General features: G+C 44.9%; 1 protein-coding gene across 2 annotated transcripts in view; it reads right to left on the reverse strand.

Annotated features, from left to right (window-relative positions):
- LOC122944250 (CDGSH iron-sulfur domain-containing protein 2A) overlaps nt 1-19365 on the reverse strand; it is a 35017-nt gene extending 15652 nt beyond the window's left edge. The window contains exons 1-2 of one of the 2 annotated variants that reach the window (XM_044302488.1): nt 19186-19365; nt 8989-9203 (exon numbers count right to left, since the gene is read on the reverse strand). In XM_044302488.1, the coding sequence (XP_044158423.1) occupies nt 8989-9203; nt 19186-19288 (318 nt within the window). In that variant the 5' untranslated portion in view covers nt 19289-19365. Of the gene's footprint in view, nt 1-8988; nt 9204-19115 lie in introns of both variants that reach the window. The other variant, XM_044302492.1, reaches the window with a different exon arrangement.
- Nucleotides 19366-22861: the final 3496 nt, after the last annotated feature.

The raw sequence follows: 22861 nt of genomic DNA on the forward strand, positions 1-22861 counted from the left end.
GTAATGCAAATATGTTATTTAATTTAGTAAAAGATGTTTTATTTTGAAAAACACTGTGCATTTCAGTTCTTGAGTTAAGCATAACTACATTTCAGCATTATCAGTAATTTGTGTGTGCTTTTGACTTAAAAATCCAAGCAACCTCTAGCACAATTCCCTTAAAATATTGCATTGCATACCGTTATCGCAATTTTTAGGGCCCTAATCGCAATCGCACAAAATTCCCATATCGTGCAGCCCTAATACATAACAAAAAAGTGTGAAACAACTGAAAATATGTCATATTCTAGGTTCTTCAAAGTAGCCACCTTCTGCTTTGCACACTCTTGGCATTCTCTTGATGAGCTTCAAGAGGTAGTCACCTGAAATGGTTTTCACTTCACAGGTGTGCCCTGTCAGGTTTTATAAGTGGGATTTCTTGCCTTATAAATGGAGTTGGGGGACCATCAGTTGCGTTGTGGAGTCAGGTGGATACATAGCTGATAGTCCTACTGAATAGACTGTTAGAATTTGTATTATGGCAAGAAAAAAGCAGCTAAGTAAAGAAAAAAAAGTGGCCTCTGCTGCGGAGGATAAGTTCATCCGAGTCACCAGCCTCAGAAATCGCAGGTTAACAGCAGCTCAGATTAGAGACCAGGTCAATGCCGCACAGAGTTCTAGCAGCAGACACATCTCTAGAACAACTGTTAAGAGGAGACTGTGTGAATCAGGCCTTCATGGTAGAATATCTGCTAGGAAACCACTGCTAAGGACAGTCAACAAGCAGAAGAGACTTGTTTGGGCTAAAGAACACAAGGAATGGACATTAGACCAGTGGAAATCTGTGCTTTGGTCTGACGAGTCCAAATTTGAGATCTTTGGTTCCAACCACCGTGTCTTTGTGCGACACAGAAAAGGTGAATGGATGGACTCTACATGCCTGGTTCCCACCGTGAAGCATGAAGGAGGAGGTGTGATGGTGTGGGGGTGCTTTGCTGGTGACACTGTTGGGGATTTATTCAAAATTGAAGGCATACAGAACCAGCATGGCTACCACAGCATCTTGCAGCTGCATGCTATTCCATCCGGTTTGCGTTTAGTTGGACCATCATTTATTTTTCAACAGGACAATGACCCCAAACACACCTCCAGGCTGTGTAAGGGCTATTTGACCATGAAGGAGAGTGATGGGGTGCTGCGCCAGATGACCTGGCCTCCAGAGTCACCAGACCTGAACCCAATCGAGATGGTTTGGGGTAAGCTGGACCGCAAAGTGAAGGCAAAAGGGCCAACAAGTGCTAAGCATCTCTGGGAACTCCTTCAAGACTGTTGGAAGACCATTTCAGGTGACTACCTCTTGAAGCTCATCAAGAGAATGCCAAGAGTGTGCAAATCAGTAATCAAAGCAAAAGGTGGCTACTTTGAAGAACCTAGAATATGACATATTTTCAGTTGTTTCACACTTTTTTGTTATGTATATAATTCCACATGTGTTAATTCATAGTTTTGATGCCTTCAGTGTGAATCTACAAGGTGTGTCCAAACTTTTGGTCTGTACTGTATGTATATCTAGATAGATAGAGATTATATATATATATATATATATATATATATATATATATATATATATATACACACACACACACACACACACTACTCTAAAGATTTTCTGCCGTAGACAATCCAGTTAACGTAGGTGTCATCTCTTTGGAAATATACCTCTGTTTTAGTGAACACAGAAAAAAAAAAAAAATCTGCTCAAATTGATCAATTTTTATGTTATCAATTTATTGTACTTGCTGCAGTTGTGAGGATCCTAGATACGTGTAAAGTGCTTGATGTCTTAAAGTATCAAAAGAAATTTGGTGTCATGAGGCTGTGGTGTTGTGAAAGAAATCTGGACTGCTACTGACAGGAACTGTATCGTCTTTAGTGGCAAATCCAAGTTCTGTTTGGGAGTCAATGATGGTTGGGTTTGACTATTTTTCAACAGGAGGATGCTCACACACAAGAATTTTCATGGAAGGTCTCCGTCAGATTGCAACACTTCCTTGGCTTGCCTGGTTGCCAGGATTATCACCATTTATGGGACCCATTAGGACACCAGCTTAGGAAACCTATGAGTGTATAGGATCTACAAGCCCAGCTATAACATCTGTTGAGAGGATTCCATACAGATCCTGCCTATGCCTAACCTATGCCTCCATGCCCAACCGTATCTCATCTTGTATCCAGGCTATTGGTGGCCCAACAGGGTACCAGAGGCTTTTTTTAAATTCTACAGTTTTCCCCAATAAACTTGTCCTTTCACTTTAATATTGTAATCATTACATTCACACACAAATTCTTATTCAATTCCAACTACTCATTCTAGGTGTGATATTTTTGTCAGAGTATTAATAATCTTTTATTTTTTCTTTACTTATTTGACTTCTTGGGATTTTTCAATTTTTTTTACTCCAATGTAGTGGCAGTACATTAGATTGGTTAGTAATAGTACACAGGCAGACAATAGGACATAACCAAGATTTCTTCTACAACAGGGAATATAGTAAGACATGGCTAGGGTCCTTTAATAGACCCTGGTCTAGGCGTCAATCATATCAAATCACCAAAAGGCATCATCTTTTGACAAGCATAAAAAAACAAAAATAAAATATAAATAAAAAAAATACAGGAATGAGTTACTGATTACACACGTCAGGACAAAAATGGGACAGTGTCCATTTTCTTTCTTTTTGGAACAGGCTGCGCTCCACTGACAGAATGCAGGCTGCAATAAACAGCATTCTGTAGTCTGTATCTGGGGGGAAACGTCAAAATCTCTGCAGACTTCTTGTCAGTTACAGGCTCTACAGTAGGGACGGACTGCACCTTAATGGGGAGGGTGCAACTGCCCTGTGGTAAAAAATGGTTAGATGGCTGGAGGAGCTATTAAACTAGGATCTGGGGGGAGGGTGGGGGAATCATACTAATAAGGGGGTAGATAGTTTAGATAGAGAGTATATAGGAGGGGACAGTGGGGATTTAGTGGGGGCTGGGGTTAGCAAGGAAAGTGGGGAGAACTGTACACCGATGAAAAATAGAACTGCTGGTAACAAGAACCCGTTACATACAAAAAACAACCACGGTAACCCAAAAATCCCAGATATTCACTTTACAGGTAATAGCAATTTAAAATGTATTTTCACACATGCCAGAAGTCTAGCTGGCAAAATGGGGGAGCTGGAGGCTATGGTACTAGAAGAACACATAGATGTAGTTAGTGTGGCTGAGACATGGTTGGACTCTTCGCATGACTGGGCTGTAAATATTGAGGGTTTTACACTATTTAGGAAAGACAGGGTCAATAGAAAAGGCGGTGGCGTGTGCCTGTATGTGAGGAGTGATCTGAAGACAAGTGTGAAAGAGGAAATTGTGGGTGCGGATGGAGAGGATGTAGAAACCTTATGGGTGGAAGCTCAAAAGGATATAAACACTGACAAAATATTACTTGGTGCAATCTATAGACTCCCTAACATCACAGAGGAGATAGAAACGGAACTGTATAACCAAATAGAGCGGGCGGCACAGGCTGGTACAGTAGTCATAATGGGAGATTTTAACTTCCCAGACATTGACTGGGGTCATGGTTCTGCATCAACCGCAAAGGGGAGAAATTTCCTCAACTTGCTGCAGGACCACTTTATGGGCCAGTTTGTAGAAGCTCCCACGAGCGGCAATGCTCTGTTGGATCTGGTAATTTCTAATGATGTAGAGCTTGTTGGAAATGTTACTGTTCGAGAAACACTAAGTAATAGTGACCACAATATAACATCTTCCCCCTAAACTATAAAAAGCAAACTGTCAGGCAGAGCAAAGGCACAGAATTTTAAAAAGGGCAGCATTTCAGGGCATAGACTGGGAGCAGCTACTGTCACATAATACCGAGGATAAATGGGAGAGCTTTAAATCCACATTGAGTAATTGCAGAAAAAAAATTATTCCTCTAGGTAACAAGTATAAACAGCTAAAATTAAACCTCCCATGGCTTACAGCAACTGTAAAAAGGGCAATAAAAGACAAAAAAGGGCACTTAAAATATACAAATCTGAGGGGTCAGCTGTAGCGTTTGAAGTTTACAAAAGGGCTTAATAAAATCTGATAAAATTAGCAAAAATACAAAACGAACAGCAGGTGGCAGAAGAGAGCAAAACAAATCCCAAAAATTCTTTAAATATATAAATGCTAAAAAAAAAAACAAGGTCTGAGCAGGTAGGTCCCCTAAATAATGGTAAATGAGGGTAATCACTGAAGATAAGGAAAAGGCAGAGTTACTAAATGTTTTTTTTAGCTCTGTAGATACAAAAGAGAAAGGAGCTGATATCTGTGGTGCTGGGGCTGTTAGCCAATTGAGTATATTGCTGGATGTACTAACTGTAGATATGGTCCAAGATAAGTTAAATAAGGTAAATGTGAACAAGGCTCCGGGTCCAGATGGATTACACCCAAGAGTGCTTAAAGGGTTTCTGTCACCCCAATTTTCGCTATTAAACAGGCTGACATTATAGATGTGAAAATGTCACCTGAATTTAACTCTGTATTTATTTTATTTAAGAATGCCTCTGTTTTGTTGTAATTTGAACTTTTATTATATGCAAATGAGCCTCTAGGAGCAGGGGGGGCGTTGCACCTGCTCCTAGAGCTCAGTTCGCCCACCTAATTTCCACGCACTTCTGTCTTGATTGACAGGGCCAGGCCAGCGTTGGTTCTCCTGCACCCTCCCATTCAGTATTTGGCGCAGCCGCAGTGGGAAAGTGCTAGATTTCCCCAGTGCACAGGGCCGGCAGTTGATGGTGAAGGCTGCCTGGCCCTGTCAATCTAGTGTAGCAGGGCGTGGCCAGAGGTGGGAGAACGGACCCTCTAGGAGCAGGTGCATTGCTCCCCCCCCCCCCAGAGGCTAATTGGCATATTATAAAAAGTTATATTTCTGCAGAAATGGGGGCATAGAAAAGTAGGAATAGGCTAGTTAGGTTCAGCTGAAATTAGCACATTGCTAATGTCAGCTAGTTTAATAGGGTTAATTCTGGTGGCAGAAACCCTTTAAGGGACTATATACAGGAGTATGTGACTAATATTATTGGGTTTACCATGGATTTACCAAGGACAGAAGTTGTCAGACTAACCTGATTTGTTTTTATGAGGAGGTGAGTAGTAGCCCGGACAGAGGGGCGCCTGTGGATGTAGTGTTTCTGGATTTTGCAAAGGCTTTTGATACTGTCCCTCATAGACGTTTAATAGGTAAAGTAAGGTCTATAGGCTTGGAAAGTATAGTTTGTAATTGGATTGAAAACTGGCTGAAGGACCGTGTCCAGAGAGTTGTGGTTAATGATTCCTATTAAGAATGGTCCGGGGTTATAAGTGGTGTACCCCAAGGTTCAGTGCTGGGCCCTCTATTATTTAATTTATTTATTAATGATATTGAGGACGGGATTAATATCACCATATCTATTTTTGCAGATGACACTAAGCTGTGTAGAACTGTACAGTCTATGGAAGATGTTCACAAACTACAAGCTGACTTGAACACTGAGTGATTGGGCATCAACTTGGCAAATGAGGTTCAATGTGGACAAATGTAAAGTTATGCATTTTTGTAGTAATAATCTCTGTGCTTCTTATGTCCTAGGACTCAGTGATGGGCAAACTGCGACTCTCCAGCTGTTGTAAAACTACAAATCCCATCATGCCCTGCTGTAGGCAGATAGCTGTAGGCAGACTGGGCATACTGGGAGTTGCAGTTTTACAAACAGCTGGAGAGCTGCAGTTTGCCCATCCCGGTCCTAGGTGATGTAACACTTGGAGAGTATCTCATAGAGAAGGATTTGGGTGTCCTTGTAGATCATAGATTGATTAACAGCATACAATGTCAATCGGCTGCTTCTAAGGCCTCATGCACACAGCCGTTGCCCGACCGCGGCCGTATTGCGGCCCACAAACAGCGGGTCCGCAATATGCGGGTACCGGGCGTGTGCTCCACCCGCATGGGTCCACAATCTGGAGCTGCGGAACAGAGGTATGGCACTCCTTAGTGTTTCTGTCCATGCCTCCGCACCACAAAAAAACAAATAAAAATAGAACATGTTTTATTTTTTGGCGGTGCGGACGGATTACGGGCCCATTCACGGAACAGCTGTGTGCATGAGGCCCCCAGGATATTATCATGCATTAAAGAAGGCATGGATTTGTGGGGCAAGGATGTAATATCATCTGGAATATGCAGTTCAGTTCTGGGCACCAGTCCATAGAAAGGACGCACTACAGCTGGAAAAAGTAGTGGAGAGCGACTAAAGTGATAAAAGACATGGAGGGTCTATGAAAAAAAAAAGATTCAAATAATTGAATTTATTTAGGTCTTGAGAAGAGACGTCTAAGGAGGGACATGATTAACCTATACAAATATATAACTGGGCCATATAAAAAAATACGGTGAAAAACTGTTCCATGTAAAATGCCCTCAAAAGACAAGGGGGCACTGCCTCCAACTGGAGAAGAAAAAGTTCAGTCTCCGGAAGAGTCAAAGCTTCTTTACTGTAATAACAATCTGTGGAATAGACTTCCTCAGGACGTGGTCACAGCAGGAACAGAGGACAGTTTTAAAAAGGGTTTAGATGAATTCTTAGGCTACTTTCACACTAGCGTTGTTTTAATCCGGCGTTCAATTCCGACACTGGAACTGCCCGCCGGATCCGGAAAAACGTGTGAAAACGGATTACATTTGAATCCTGATCAGGCTTTCGATCACAATGGAAAAATGCTTTGGAAAAAACGGATCCGCCATTTATGGACTTTAACTTTTCTTTCACATTTTTCGGGTTTAACATGCAAAAGCCGGATCCGTTTTGACTGAACACACGGGGCCGGATCCGGCGTTAATGCAAGTCAATGGGAAAAAAGCCTGATCAGGCGTTCAGTCAAAGTGTTCAGGCTTTTTGGCCGGAGGTAAAAATACTGCATGCTACGTTTTTCTGAAAAGCCTGATCAGTCAAAAAGACTGAACTGAAGACATCCTGATGCATCCTGAAGGACTGACTCTCCATTCAGAATGCATTAGGATAAAACTGATCAGTAGTTCTTTTCCAGATTTGAGCCCCTAGGACGGAACTCAGCGCCGGAAAAGAAAAACGCTAGTGTGAAAGTACCCTTAAAAGTAAACATTAAAAGGGGTATTCCCATCACAAACAATGGGGGCATATCACTAGGATATGCCCCCATTGCCCGATAGGTGCGGGTCCCACCGTTCTTGTTGTAGGTGCGGGTCCCAGATAGGGCTGCAGTAAACAATTATTTTAGCAATCGAGTATTCTACCGATTTTATTTTACGACTAATCGAGAACACTAATAAGAAAAAAAAATGAATTAATAGACTGTTTTCCTTTATAAAAACTCAGACCCCCTGCCATCATTCCCCAACACCCTTCGTTCCCCCCTGTGCAATCAGCCCCAGTGCCATCAGCTCGCCCCTCCTCCAAGTGCCATCAGCTCGCCCCCCCCTCCTCCAAGTGCCATCAGCTCGCCCCCCCCTCCTCCAAGTGCCATCAGCTCGCCCCCCCCTCCTCCAAGTGCCATTTGCCGCCCCCCCCTCCTCCAAGTGCCATTTGCCGCCCCCCCCCCCCTCCAAGTGCCAGTACTTACATTTCCTGTAGGGGCACCGCTCCATAGCTCCTCAGTAGTCTTCTCTGCGAGCTGCACTGCCGTCCTGACGTCACAAAGCGTCGGGTCATAGTGCACGTATGTCCTGACGATGTGTCAGTGCTGAAAGTGCAGCGCGGTACGGGCCGGTGGGTCACCACGGAGCGGTAAGTAATAGCAAGCACTTCACTCCCGCTCCGTGGTCACATGACACAAACGAATCCTCGATGCAACAAATCTGCATTGAGGATTTTTTTTGTGTCGAATTACTAAATTCAATCGAGTAGTCGTTTAAGCCCTAGTCCCAGAGGTGGGACCCATACCTATCAGACAATGGGGGCATATCATAGCGATATGCCCCCATTGTGTGTGATGGGAATACCCCTTTAATGCTCATGAAAATATGTAGAAATCTTAGTTTCCTTTCCTTCTGGGATTCGCGTCCCCACCTATCCCTTGGTTGAACTTGATGGACTTATGTCTTTTTTTGAACCATATCAACTATGTAACTATGTTATTATTGAAATACTACGAGGACTAGATGAGACAGTTTTGTTAACACTATTAATACTATAAGCTGATATGAGACTGTAAGGGTCCATTCACACGTCCGTAGTGTATTGCGGATCCACAATATACCCGGCTGGCACCCCCATAGAACTGCCTATTCTTGTCCGCAATTGCGGACAAGAATAGAACATGTTCTATTTTTTTCGGGAGCCGCGGACCGTAAGATCGGGGCCACGCTCCGGAAATGCGGATGCGGACAGCACAGTGTGCTGTCCCCATCTCTTCCAGCCCCATAGAGAATGAATGGGTCCGGATTCATTACGCAACGTTGCGGAACGAATCCGGACCCTTTCTACAAACATGTGAACGGACCCCTAGTGCCCCACGAAATCCACACATCAAGCTCCGTCACCCAATTGTAACCGACAGGCGTCTGAATAAGGGTCCATTCACACATCCGTTGTTTCTTTCCTGATCTGTTCTGTTTTTTTGCGGAACAGATCTGGACCCATTCATTTTCAATGGGTCCTGAAAATAAAAATAAAAAAATCAGACATTGTGCTGTCTGATTTTTTTCAGGACCCATTGAAAATGAATGGGTCCAGATCTGTTCCGCAAAAAAACAGAACAGATCAGGAAAGAAACAACGGACGTGTGAATGGACCCCAAGTCAAATCCCATTTTATTCCTCAACAAACCTAAGCTTCTGTCAGTCCAAGCACAACCCTTCTACTCTAGTAAGGATGAATCAACCCTACTATATGCAGGAAGAAATATAAAGCTTCATGTATACTGTGTCTACATGGGATACTGCCATCAGTCGCATACCGTTTTAGAGCGCCAGCATCGACAGTAGGCAGCTTTGGCAATATGTAGGTCCTCAATATTAATTTCATTCACCACTTTTGGGTTCTCCTTTTGGATTTTGAGGTTGATCAAGCTGTCCTTCTGCTGCTTCTTCTTCAGTAGGAATGGTCGAATTGCAAGGTAGCCTAGCAGAGCGAGAACCCCAAGGAACGGCAGTAGCCGCAGCCATTCTGAAACTGAAGACAAGATATGGATAGAAAACATGATTGAAAAGATCATTTCACTGTCATTCTGAATTAAAATTTCTAAATCCTGTCAATTAACATCATCGATGCTCCAAAACTAATCTAAACCTGGAAGACGCTAGACAAGGATGTAGTACGTCTGGGCATTTCTCTAAGCTCAGTGCCAAATCTACCTTCCCAGGAGAGGCCAAGAGTACTTACTGTACGTCTCTTCCTTCTCAAAACAGCTGATCAGCAGGTGTCCAGGGTGTCGGACCCCCACTGATCAAATAACAGAAGATAGATCATCAGTATAAAACTCACGGAAAACCACTTTAAAAAGGTTATCCAATACTATAAACTGCCCCTCCATATGTCGGGCCCCTCAGAGGGAGAGGGAATATACTTACCTCGCTCCCAATGGAAGGCGGGGACGAGCCTCCCTAGCATTGCGGGTGATGTCCACCTGTCATCCCCCCCCCCCCGACATCGGATGTTTTAATCGGCGCACAGGAACCGGTAAGTATATTCGCTGTGAGGGGCCCGGCATATGGTGGGGGCAGTTTATAGTATTGGATAAGCCTTTTAAAGCTAGAAACTAAGGCCACGTGTGACTAGGGGAGCAGGGAGCTTCATTTACATCCCTGGTATGGCGAGGTAAAGCTTTTTAACATTTCACAATCTTTTATTTGCTTGACAAAACCAAATTACTTACCGGTAATTCCCTTTTCATGAATCCTCCATGACGGCATACCCTGAGAGAGGACCCGACTCCAACCAGGTAGGGACAGGAAAAATAAATTTAACCCTCCTATGAGTCTTCCTCAGTGTCTTTCTGGACCAACAGCCTAGAGAGTCTTTCCTTCATATGTGTATATAAAGATTTATTTATTTTTTGCATTCACAGCAACACACACACACCTCCAACTATCTACAATCCTTTTTTTTGGGGGGGGGGGGGGATCCATGCAGTCATGGAGGATTCATGAAAAGGGAATTATCAGTAAGTAATTTGGTTTTTATGACGGCATACCCTGAGAGATAACAGATTTTTTTTTTCTTGTTTAGGGAGGGACTATGGCCTGTAGGACCTTTCTACCAAAGGCAAGCTCCTGGCTAGCCCTAGTATCCACTCTATAATGTTTAAAGAGGACCTTTCACTAGTTTAAAAACTAACTAACTATATCAGTGGGCATAGCAGCACCCAGGGGTCCCCCTGCACTCACTAGTATGTCTGGGCGCCGCTCCGTTCGCCTGGTATAGGCTCCGGTGTCTGCAGCTCCCTCTGTTCTACTGGGCGGAGTATTTGTATTAGGTGTGTCCCTTGCTGCAGCACTGGCCAATCGCAGCGCACAGCTCATAGCCTGGGGATCCCTGGACGCCACTTTGCCCACTGATATAGTTAGTTTTTAAACTAGTGAAAGGTCCTCTTTAATAAATGTGAGAGGGCTTGACCACGTTGCTGGCCTGCATATTTGTTATTTGTTCTAATGAAGCGCTCACCTTCTCAACCGCTGTAAAAGATTTTGGTGGAGATAGTTCTACAGATTTGTATGATTCAGAGATGCCCATTTTTATCCAAGTAGACAATGAGTTCTTTGTGGCCTTATGCCCCTTATGTGCTCCACTGAACTGGACGAATAAGTAGTCAATTTTCCTGAACGTTTTTGTGGTTTCTAGATAGCGTAGAACAGCCCTACACACATCTAACCTGTGGAACTTCTCTTCCTCTACCTGTTTTTGGGTTTGAACAAAACGATAGGACAATAATTTCCTCTTGTCTGTGGAAATTTGATACAACTTTGGGAAGAAATGATATCGGATCTCTAGTCTGAAAACATGATACAGAATGATACCACTATTTTTAGAGCTTGAATTCCGCTTAATGTACGTGCTGAGGTTTTTGGCACAAAAAGAAGGTCTTTAGAGACAAATACCTCAGAGAGGCTTCTGACAAGGGTTCAAAGATAGCACCAAATGGAGGTCCCAGGGAGAAACAGTAGGTCTTAACCTGTCTGCCCCTTTCAAGAAACGGAAAACCCATGGGTGATCAACTATTTTTTCGCTTAACACCGATATGTGTACCCTCAATGTATTTGGACGTAAAACCTTCTCAAATCCTGACTGCATGAATCCTAAAATTGCTTGAACCAAAAACTTCTGGGAAGAGATTCTAGCTTGAACACACCAGCTACAAGAAGCACCTCCAAACTTTAGAGTAAATTCTGGAACTCACTTCTTTCCTGCTGGCTGTCATGGTGTTCATAATGGCATTTGATAAACCCCTAGACCTCAATATCACCCTTTCAGGTTCCATGCTGCCAGATATAAACTTTCTACTTTGGGATGACAGAACCCTGTGACAATAGATTTTGTTTCCAAGGAAGAATCCATGGGCTCTTAACTGACAGGATCTTCAGCAATGGGAACCATGTTTTTTTTGGCCACAGAGGAGCTATCAGAATAACATGGACCTTGTCTAGCCAAATCTTTTTTAGAACCCTGGAAATTAGTTGAAGAGGGGGAAAGGCATACGCCAGTTGAAAATCCCACTTTTGTGACCTATGTTCCCATCAAAGGGGTTCAGGAAAAAAAAAAAAACATTTTTAATTTTGCGTTTGCTGCTGAAGCAAATAGATCCACTTGTGGAGTTCCCCATAATTCTGTGATTTGGAGAAAACTGTTTTTTTCTAGGCTCTATTCTGTCAATTTTAGAGAAGTTCTGCGTAAAGGGTTTCTGTCACCATATTTAACCCTGTGCTCTGGTGAAATCTTACGCCGTTCAGCATTCGGCACAGGCGCGGTGAGGGAAAGACGCTCGCAGGCTGCCAGCTTCCTCACCGCGCCTGTGCAGAATACCAAATGGCGTAAGATTTCCCCAGGGCACAGGGCTGGCAGAAGGATGTAAACAATGCCTGGCCCTGTTAATCAGAACTTGGAGGGAGGCGACAAAGGTGCAAGAACGGAGCCTCTAGGAGCAGGAACAACGCCCCCCATTCCCCCCCCCCCCCCCCAGCACCTAGAGGCTAATTAGCATATTTTAAAAGTTAGATTTCTGGTGTAACGGGGGCATTGATAAAAGTAGGAATAGGCTAGTTAGGTTTAGCTGACATTAGCACATCACTAATGTCAGCTAGCTTAATAGGGTTAAATATGGTGACAGAAACCCTTTAAAAAAATCCACCTTTGTGTTTAGGGATCCTTTTAGATGTATAGCTGACAGGGATCTTAAGTGAACTTCCGCCCAAGAAAATATTTTTTCTGTTAACTGGCTCAGAGCTAGGCTTCTTGTTCCTCCTTGATGATTTAGGTAGGCAACTACTGTTGTGTCGTCTGTCCTTACTTGAATGTCCTTTCCTTTTATGTAATGAGACAATGCCTTTATCGCTTCCCAGACAGCCATCAACTCCCTCTCATTTGAAGAGAGAGATCTCCGACTGTCGAACCATTTGCCTTGGAAACAGAGATGAGCGCAGTGCGCTCCCCATCCCCAAAGGCTTGCATCTGTCGTAACAATAATCAAATGTTCAGGATTCCATGGAACCCCTCTCATCGGATGTTCTGTATTTTTCCACCACTGCAAGGACTGATTTACTAATAAGGGAATTTGAATTTTCCCCTCTAATGATTCCTGACTTCTGTCCCAACACCCTAATATCCACTGTTGTAGAACTGTGCCCATTTTACTGCTGGGATGCACGAAGTCAAAGAACCCAGTAAGCTTCATCGCCTCCCTGATTGTACATACAGATTGAGCCAATAGATTCTGAATACCCTCTTCCTTTTTCTTGTAAGAAGACAGATCTCTGAATTGGGGTTACTCTGAAGACGTTTAAGGGAGGAGGAAGACGAAAGGTAATATCGTAACCTTTTGCAATAATATTTAATACCCAAGGATTTACTGTGATGTTTTCCCATTCTTTTACGAAAAACTTCAGTCTTCCTCCCACCTGGCGTCAATGTTTGGAAGATTCTGTATTTTGGGGGGTAAACAGGAAGCCTCTGTTTCCAGTCTTCAGATTTTTTTTTTCCTTTGGACCAATGCGTTTCCTTAGTAGATCTTTTTGCCTGAAAGGAACCCCCTTTTTTAACTTTTCAAAAGGGAAATTGTCTTATTTGTATCCTTAGGGAAGGACTTTTTTGAGTCTGAGGCCTTCTCTAAAATAGTTTCTAAATCTTGGCCAAACATCAGTTTTCCATGAAACGGTAAACTACATAATTTCATCTTGGAACTGATATAACCAGCCCAAGATTTCAACCAAAGAGCTCTCCTAGCCACTACTGCTAGTCCAGTGGTTGTGCTGTCATTCTGACTGACTCCGCTGTAGAGTCTGACAAGAAATCTACTGCCTTCAAAAAGGGAAGGAGTCCTTTAGGGTGTCATAAGGAGCTCCTTCTAACTGTAACAACCACCTTTTCAAGGATTTAGAAACAGATGTGGCGGCCAGATTAGGTTTGAATAGAGCAGCGCTAGCCTCCCAGGTCTTTTTTAAAGTCTGATCTGCTTTCTTGTCCACGGGGTCTTTTAGGCTGGGTTCACACCTGAGCGTTTTACAGCGCGTTCCTACGCGCTGTAAAACGCTCAACAAGGAGAAACCAATGTTTCCCTATGGGAATGGTTCACACTTGGGCGTTTTACAGCGCGTACGATCGCGCTGTAAAACGCCCGACGCTCCAAAAAGTACATGAGCGACTTTTGGGGCGTTTGTGGCCATAGGACACTGTAGTGAATCACACAAACGCGCGTCAAACGCGCGTTTACTATTACAAAAACGCGCATAAAAATGCGCGTCAAAAACGCGCGTAAAACGCGCGTTTGCGCAACGCTCAAGTGTGAACCCAGCCTTAGGGTCCCCATGTCTTCCAATGGAAGCGCATTTGCCCACGTCAACTTTAGGGCAGATTGTTACCATGGCCTCATCCTCTTCACTAAAAGGAAGATGACATCACAGATTTAGGGATAAATAAATTTTCTTTTTTGGAGTTTTCCATTCTCTTTTTGCTAATTCCTGCATGTTTTTGTGGAGTGGGAAAACTCTCTTTTGTTCCAGACCACTAAACATTTGATCTTGGACAAACTTATGGACCCTTTCATCCGAAAGATCCATAGTTGCCCTGATCACTTTGACTAAGGGTCGATTCACACGTCCGTTGTTTCTTTCCTGATCTGTTCCGTTTTTTGCGGAACAGATCAGGACCAGTTCTGGACCCATTCATTTTCAATGGGTCCTGGAGAGAAAAAAAAAAAAAAAACGGACAACACAATGTGTGCTGTCCATTTCCGTTGTTCCGTTCCGCATGTCCGATTAAATATAAAACTTGTCCTATTCTTTTCCGCAAAAATCGGATCCTGGTACAATACAAAGTCAATGGTTCCACAAAAAACGGATGACATTCGTATGTCATTACGCATGTCATCCGTTTTATGCGGAATCCGTTCCTGGAAATTAAATCCTGCCCACAGAAATCACTTATTCACTTTTTTTTTCTCAATTTTTTTTCAAAGAAATCCAAACAACTTTATTTGCTTTGTGGAATTTATACATGTTTCCGTTTTTTGCGGATCCGCAAAAAACGGATGACATACGGAAACATTTTCAGGAACAACGGATCCGCAAAAAACGGACCGAAATTCGGGATATAGAAAAATACTGACGTGTGAATGGACCCTAACTCTTGTGTATCTTCAGAAGAAAAATCATGATTACACTTACGGTAAATTGGATTTTCCAGACCCCACGACAGCACCACACAGAAAGAGAGGATCTGCCCCCAGGGACAGGAAACCTACAGAATAAAAAGGTGGAGCCTCTCTACCCCTTCAGTGGATTACAGAGCAATAGAGGGACTCCTACCTTAGTTAATCAAAATTATCATATCACCAATCAATCTTTTTTATTTGCTTTTTTTAGTGCCTATGAGAGGAAGGAAGTAGAAAACCCAGGGAGGGAATAAAGAAGGGTGCTGTCGTGGGGTCTGGAAAATCTGATTACCGGTAAGTGTAATCATCATTTTTCCCTTCCCCCAGGACAGCACCACACAGAGAGAATTACAGAGAAGAACATCCTTCCTTAGGGAGAGATCACCGCTTGTAAGACCTTTCTACCAAAAGACAGATCAGAGGAAGAGTTGAGGTCCAAACGATAGTGTCAGAAAAAGGTACAGAGAGATGACCAGAGGTGGATACAGAACGAGTGGAATGAGCCTTCACCGAGATTGGAGGAGAAAGACCAGCCTCCAAGTAAACCTAAGATATACCAAGTCTGATCCATCTAGACAAGGTACCTTATTTGGACCAGAGAAGAGGACAAACAAGGCTGAAGACTTTCGCCACCCCTCCGTAAATCTGAGATAATGTAACAAACAGTCTTACATCCAATGTATGAAATTCTTCTTTTGGTGTTTTAGGATTAGCACAAAAAGAGGGAAGCACAATTTCCTGTAATCTATGAAATTTTTAGGAAACTTTAGGTATGAAGGAAAGGTCAGGTTCTATAATGACTATCCTCTAGAATAGTAGTGAAGGGAGGATTTTTTAGAAATAGCATGTAACTCGCTTACTCTCCTGGCCGTGGTAAGTGCTACTAGTAAAATCATTTTATAGGTAAGATGTTTGATATTGGATGATTCAAGGGGCTCAAAAGGAGGTTGCGTCAGAGCCTCTAGGACTGTATTCAGATCCCATGAGGGAACTTTCAAAAAGTACCAAAAGGGCAGAAACATGTATTTTTAGCTAACCCCAAAGTCAGCCCTTTTTGAAGAAATTCCAAAATATAGGAAATAGGAACTGAATCAGGGAGATTATCAGGATTGATTTTACAAAATCCTATAAATTTCCTCCGTGTCCTGGCATAGATAGAGATCGTCACTGGTTTTCTACTCTTAAAGGGATTCTGTCACCTCTTTTTACCCTATAGAGATGCGGACATGCAAGGCTAAATCGCCGCTAGCATGTCCCCAATAAACCTGTCCCATATCTCCGAGTGGTTTTATTGAGTGTAAAAAAATAATATATATATTTATATCAGCCTGGTAAGGAGCCCAAGGGGCTGTACTAACCGTTCTGGAGCCCAGCACAGGGAAGGAACACTGTCGGCACTGCGCAGCGCTCTAGCTTTGTGACGTCAGGGAGCAAGAAGGAGATTCGGAGGATGCAGGGCGGTGCTGGGCTCCTTCACGCTGGACTCATCTAAGGGTACTTTCACACTTGCGGCAGGACGGATCCGACAGGCTGTTCACCATGTCGGATCCGTCCTGCGGCTATTTCGCCATGCCCGCGGACCGCCGCTCCGTCCCCATTGACTATAATGGGGACGGGGGCGGAGCTCCGGTGCAGCACGGCGGTGCACAGAGAAAGCCTCCGGACTAAAAAGCCTGACATGCAGTAATTTTAGTCTGGCGGGCTTTCTCCGTGCACCGGTCCACGGGCACGGCGAAATAGCCGCAGGACGGATCCGACATGGTGAACAGCCTGTCGGATCCATCCTGCCGCAAGTGTGAAAGTAGCCTTAGGTTAATTTGCATATGTATCAAATCATTTTTTAGACACAATAAAAGCACACAGAGCTATGGGGACTGGATATTGCGGATGTGCTAGCGGCCATCTAGCAACCCATGTCCTCAGCTCTATTGCCAAATTCCAGGTGACAGGTTCCCTTTAAGTAACATAACCAGCATTCTCCTCACAGAGACCATCTTACAATAGTAGGTCCCTGAGAGGATTCCATCTGACCAGTACCACCTCTGATCCCCTTTAAATACTCTTACCTGCAGTCCTCAGATCAGCGGGCAACTTCCGCCATGATTTTGCTCGCCAATTGTAGCTCCACCCCCTCAGCATGTGTTCCACAGACCGGAAGTACCTCCTGGAACGCACGTGAGCCACATATAACTTCCAGTGGCGTCATCGCGAGTGCTGAAGGCATCGGATCCCGATGAGAAGCTTACGAAAGAAGCTGAGGGACTCCCTGAGTGTCCGGTCACACATGGACCTCCATGCCCGACGTGCTGAGCGGGAGGTAAGGAGCAGGGATCTTGAAGGGTTCCCCAGCATCTCAATACCCAACTAGGGCACGGGTGCTACCTGCTTCCCTCGTGTATAAGGCTACTTTCACACTTGCGTTCGGGGCTCCGCTTGCGAGTTCCATTTGAAGGCTCTCACAAGCGGCCCCGAACGGATCCGTCCAGCCCTAATGCATTCGGGTGTCCGCCTGGCCGTGCGGAGGCAAACGGATCCGTCCAGACTTACAATGTAAGTCAATGGGGACGGATCCGTTGGAAGTTGACACAATATGGCTCAGTTTCAAACGGATCCGTCTCCCATTGACTTTCAATGTAAAGTCTGGACGGATCCATCTGAGCAACTTTCACACGTAGAATTTTTTCTGAAATATAATGCAGACGGATCCGTTCTGAACGGATCTCATCGTCTGCATTATAGGAGCGGATCCGTCTGTGCAGACACCAGACGGATCCGCTCTGAACGCAAGTGTGAAAGTAGCCTTAGGCATTCCCTTTTTCCTTAACGCCTCTACCTGCCTTAGAACAGAAACGGGCTCAGAGCAAGTGCCATGAGGAACGATCCCTCTCCCACCTGGCGGGACAGGAAGTCACTAAGGAAATGTATTCTTCCTGTCCCTACCTGGTTGGAGGCGGGTCCTCTCAGGGTATGCCGTCATGGAGGATGAAAGGGAAAAAGAGGAATAAAGGACGGCACCTCATTTAATGTCAGAACAGGTGACAAGAAGATGGTATAAAATGCGGCGCCCAAAACCCACTAAGGGGCAGTGTAAATGGCAGCTGTGCCCATACATACTTTTCTAACCAAACTTCCGTTATCCCCTTTATCCACAGTACAGAGGATAAATAACTGATCAGTGGGGGTTTGACTGCTAGGACCGCCACAATCAGGATAGAGTGGCATGTCGAGCATGCGCCCTACAGCTCATTCATTCTCTAGGGGACTGCACTGGACTTGGCCGGCAGTCCCACAGAGAATGAATGGAGCGGCAGGGCGCATGCTTAGCCTGGACAGAGAGACAGGACGGGTGGGTGCCCCAGCGCTCAGACCCCCACTCAGTTATTCCCCACCCTGTGGATAGGGCACAACCCTTTTGTGGAGTCGTCAACTCCTGCTGTAAAACACTTTCAAGATGCCGAGAACGTACTCCAAGGGAATGGGTCAGGAGACAATGGCCTAGTATTTAAAGGGGCTCTTTACCTTTTTCTTACTGATGATCTCTCCTCGGACATCTGGGACCCCCATCAATCAGCTATTTGGGAAGGCAGTAGCGCCACAGCCTGCCCGCAGGTTAGTGATGTCACATGAGACTATTAGAATAAAGAATGCTTCCTAATACATTCCTGGTATCTTGATGAGGTCATTGATGACTCCATGTGAACCAGGCCTAAGGCTGGGGGCTACACTGCGGTGAGCACTGCCTGCAATGCAAGTAAACTGGGTCGTACCGCAACATGGCGTGACTGCGACCTGCCAGATTTCACGTAACCGTCACGACCCAGCAACCTGTACTGGGGAGAATAATATCCAGCGACGCGAACGATCATTGCCAGTGTGCTCCGTGTGGATTACATGCCAAAATCCACGCAGAAAAAACATGTGAGCAAAAGCACACGACAAAGCATGAGCATACCCTAAATGGCTTCTCATATGCCATACACCACCCAGTGTAAGCACCAGGGCATTAGCTATGCCAGTATACCCGCCCACGACTTCAGTTCTGGGGGAAAACTCTGCACGCTCTGTTCTGATGGGTAGTAAAACTGACACCTGAGATGTAGCAGAGCTGAACGTGTCATTGGGAGTACATGATGCCCGAAATAAAACTAGTTTTGGCTACAGAACAGAATGCCCAATGACAAACTCAGCCCAACTACATCTACTCCCCAGTATAGTTAGCCTACCTCTAGCAGAAAGAGAAGTGAATGCCTGTGTAATAGTATTGTGTGGCCGGTCACAGGCCCAGGGCATTACCCGTTAACCGGATGAAGCCGGCGATGCTGTCAGGCACGGGCAGCTTCTTCAGATAGGCGGGAAGCTGCACCTTGATCACCCGGGCTAGGATCTCCAGCACCATGTCGTCTGCAGGAGAGCTGAGGACTGATCTCTTCCTGCCAGCAGAGCCTGACCGCAGAGTGTCCCTCCTTCTCCCCGCCCCACGCGGCGCCCTCTAGGGGCTCGGTGCAGTAATACCGTCCTGGCGCCGACACGTTACATGGCGCATAGATTAGAACTCCCTGTTCATTCCGTGTCGGCCAACATGGCGTCCTGTGACGATCCGTCATCCTCACTACTTTTTGCGTATAGCCATGTACGTAGTGGTAGTGTCAGTGCCTCCTCTAGAATGTACAGAAATGGCCGAAAATTCCCAAACTAGAAAGTTTTGTAAATGTTTCTAGAGACTGGGGGCATGGCTAAGAGGAGATGTGAATGCGCCCGTTTTTGGGCACCGCAATTTTAGTTTAACCCCTTCCTGACACGGTGATTTTCCGTTTAGTCGTTCCCATGCCTGCCCCAGAGTCATACATATTTTTTTTCCATTCACATATAAAGGGCTTGTTTTTTGCAGACCGAGTTGTACTTTCTGATGACATAATTTAATATTGCATGGGATGTAGTGGGAAGATGGGAGAAAAAAAATTCCAAAAAATGTGGTGAAATGGGTAAAAAAAAACTTTTACGTGTTTTGTCTCTATAGTGTTCACTACGTGGTAAAACTGACCTGTGCCCTTCATTCTCTGGGTCAGTATGATTACACCTATACAGAGGCGGATTGCCCATAGATCTTACAGGGAAAGTTCCCAGGGGGCCGCCGGAGCCCTCCTCACAGCCGCCCAGTGGATTTATTTGGGATGTATTTTGGGCAGCAGCCAGCAGTGGCATTTGGCTCTGTTGGGGTGGTATAATGTGCCACCATATGGTATTACTGGCCCTGCCTTACATCATTTTGGACCCAACTACAAAACGGCCACATTAGTGTTTTTTCCAGGGCCACTTTAAGTTCCCAGTCCGCCCCTGCACCTCTACCACATTTATATAGTTTTTATTTTGTTTTAATGGTGAAAAAAAGATTATATTATATAAAATATTTTTTTCTTTTCATCGCCATATTCTCACCTTGATAGGTTTGAGGGCTCATTTTTGGCATTTGTGTCTTGCTCTATAAAAATATCACATAATGTAAAAAGATTTCAGCTCACCCACCGTCCTCCTTTACCGTGCACGGACCCTGGACCGGGAAGTAATCAAGATAGTACTCCAGCACCTGGCTGGGGATAAAATCCAATTCCCTTATTACTTCTACATAAAATCCATAGGCTGATCAGACAGGTAAAGGTCTGTGCGTTTCAGCTGACCGTCTTAATCATGACGTGTGTTGTGTTGTCATATTCCTTGGTTTCAAAATCCACTCTTGCCAAAACCACGCGCCTAATCAGGTGCCGAATAATGATCAGCTCCGGGTCAGTGCCGCCTCCGATGGCTTCATTAAACTACATACACAATACTAACCAATCAAACACAACAACAGAAAAAACATATTCATAAATCAGATCGTATCTATTTTTCATACCTTTCGGAATCCTAGTACTCAGTGAAAAAAATCCCAAATTATTCCCTATTCAGGAGTAATCTATTGATATCACCACCACGCAGGGGGTCTAAAAACTTTTTCTATGCCCATGGTAAACATCCCTAAGGCTACTTTCACACTAGCGGCAGGACGGATCCGACAGGCTGTTCACCCTGTCGGATCAATCCTGCCGCTATTTCGCCGTGCCGCCGCTCCGTCCCCATTGACTATAATGGGGACGGGGCGGAGCTCCGGCGCAGCACGGCAGTAGGACTAAAAGTACTGCATGTCTGACTTTTTAGTCCGGCGGCCTCTCGCCGTGCACTGCCGGAGCTCCGCCCGTCCCCATTATAGTCAATGGGGACGGAGCAGCGGCACGGCGAAATAGCGGCAGGATTGATCCGACAGGGTGAACAGCCTGTCGGATCCGTCCTGCCGCTAGTGTGAAAGTACCCTAAAATGTCGAGATAGCATAGGGATGTTCACCAATTTGAGATTGGAAACGTCTGACAAAGGCTTCTTTATTCTTACCTTTACTAGTCGATGTGCATCCCACGTATTGAATGTTGCAGGCAGCACAAGTAGCCATCATAGTCAATGGGGATGGAGCTGCAGTCCGGGGGCACACGGTCACTAGCGGCAGGACGGATCCGACAGGCTGTTCACCCGACTGAACAGCCTGCTGGAGGTCCGTGCCGCTAGTGTGAAAGTAGCCTTACCTATTGTGATGTACTGACAGGTTTTAGGCCCCTTTCACACGGGCGAGATTTCCGTGCGGGTGCGATGCGTGAGTTGAACGCATTGCACCCGCACTGAATCCTGACCCATTCATTTCTATGGGGCTGTTCACATGAGCGGTGATTTTCACGCATCACTTATGCGTTGCGTGAAAATCGCAGCATGTTCTATATTCTGCGTTTTTCACGTAACGCAGGCCCCATAGAAATGAATGGGGTTGCGTGAAAATCGCAAGCATCCGCAAGCAAGTGCGGATGCGGTGCGATTTTCACGCATGGGTTCTAGGTGACAGTCTATTCACTGTATTATTTTCCCTTATAACATGGTTATAAGGGAAAATAATAGCATTCTGACTACAGAATGCTTAGTATAATGGTGCTGGGAGGGTTAAAAAAAATAAAAAAGTTAACTCACCTTATCCCCATGATCGCCTAGTTCCCGGTCGGTCTCTTCTTTAGCTGTGGCTAAAGGACCTTTGGTGATGTCAGATCACATGCTCCATCACCATGGTGATGGACCATGTGATTGGAGCATGTGATCTGACATCACCAAAGGTCATTCAGCCCAAGCCCACAGCTAAAGAAGAGACCGACCGGGAACTACACGATCATGGGGATAAGGTGAGTTAACGTTTTTTTTTTTTTTTAACCCTTCCAGCACTATTATACTAAGCATTCTGTATTCAGAATGCTATTATTTTCCCTTATAACCATGTTATAAGGGAAAATAATAGAATCTTCAGAACATCAATCCCAAGCCCGAACTTCTGTGAAGAAGTTCGGGTTTGGGTACCAAACATGCGCGATTTTTCTCACGCGAGTGCAAAACGCATTACAATGTTTTGCACTCGCGCGGAAAAATCGCGGGTGTTTCCGCAACGCACCCGCACATTTTTCCGCAACGCCCGTGTGAAAGGGGCCTTACAATTACTGTGGCTGCACTTGTGACTGCCCACAACATTCACCCTGGGTTCACACCTGAGCGTTTTACAGCGCGTTCAAACGCGCTGTAAAACGCTTAAGACATGAAAACCAATGCTTCCCTATGGGAAGGGTTCACACCTGGGCGTTTTACAGCGCGTACGAACGCGCTGTAAAACGCCCGACGCTCAAACAAGTACTTGAGCTTCTTTGGGGCGTTTTGACGCGCGTTTGTGGCCATAGGACACTGCAGTCAATGACACAAATGCGCGTCAAACGCGCGTTTACTATTACAAAAAACGCGCATAAAAACGCGCGACCAAAAAGGCGCGTAAAACGCGCGTTTGAGGAACGCTTAGGTGTGAACCCAGGGTCAACCATGTCGATTTATTACTGTCAGGACAAGGTGGGTGCTCATCTA

Source organism: Bufo gargarizans, chromosome 1 (assembly GCF_014858855.1).
Source record: "Bufo gargarizans isolate SCDJY-AF-19 chromosome 1, ASM1485885v1, whole genome shotgun sequence".
In the NCBI taxonomy this organism is placed as follows: domain Eukaryota; kingdom Metazoa; phylum Chordata; class Amphibia; order Anura; family Bufonidae; genus Bufo; species Bufo gargarizans.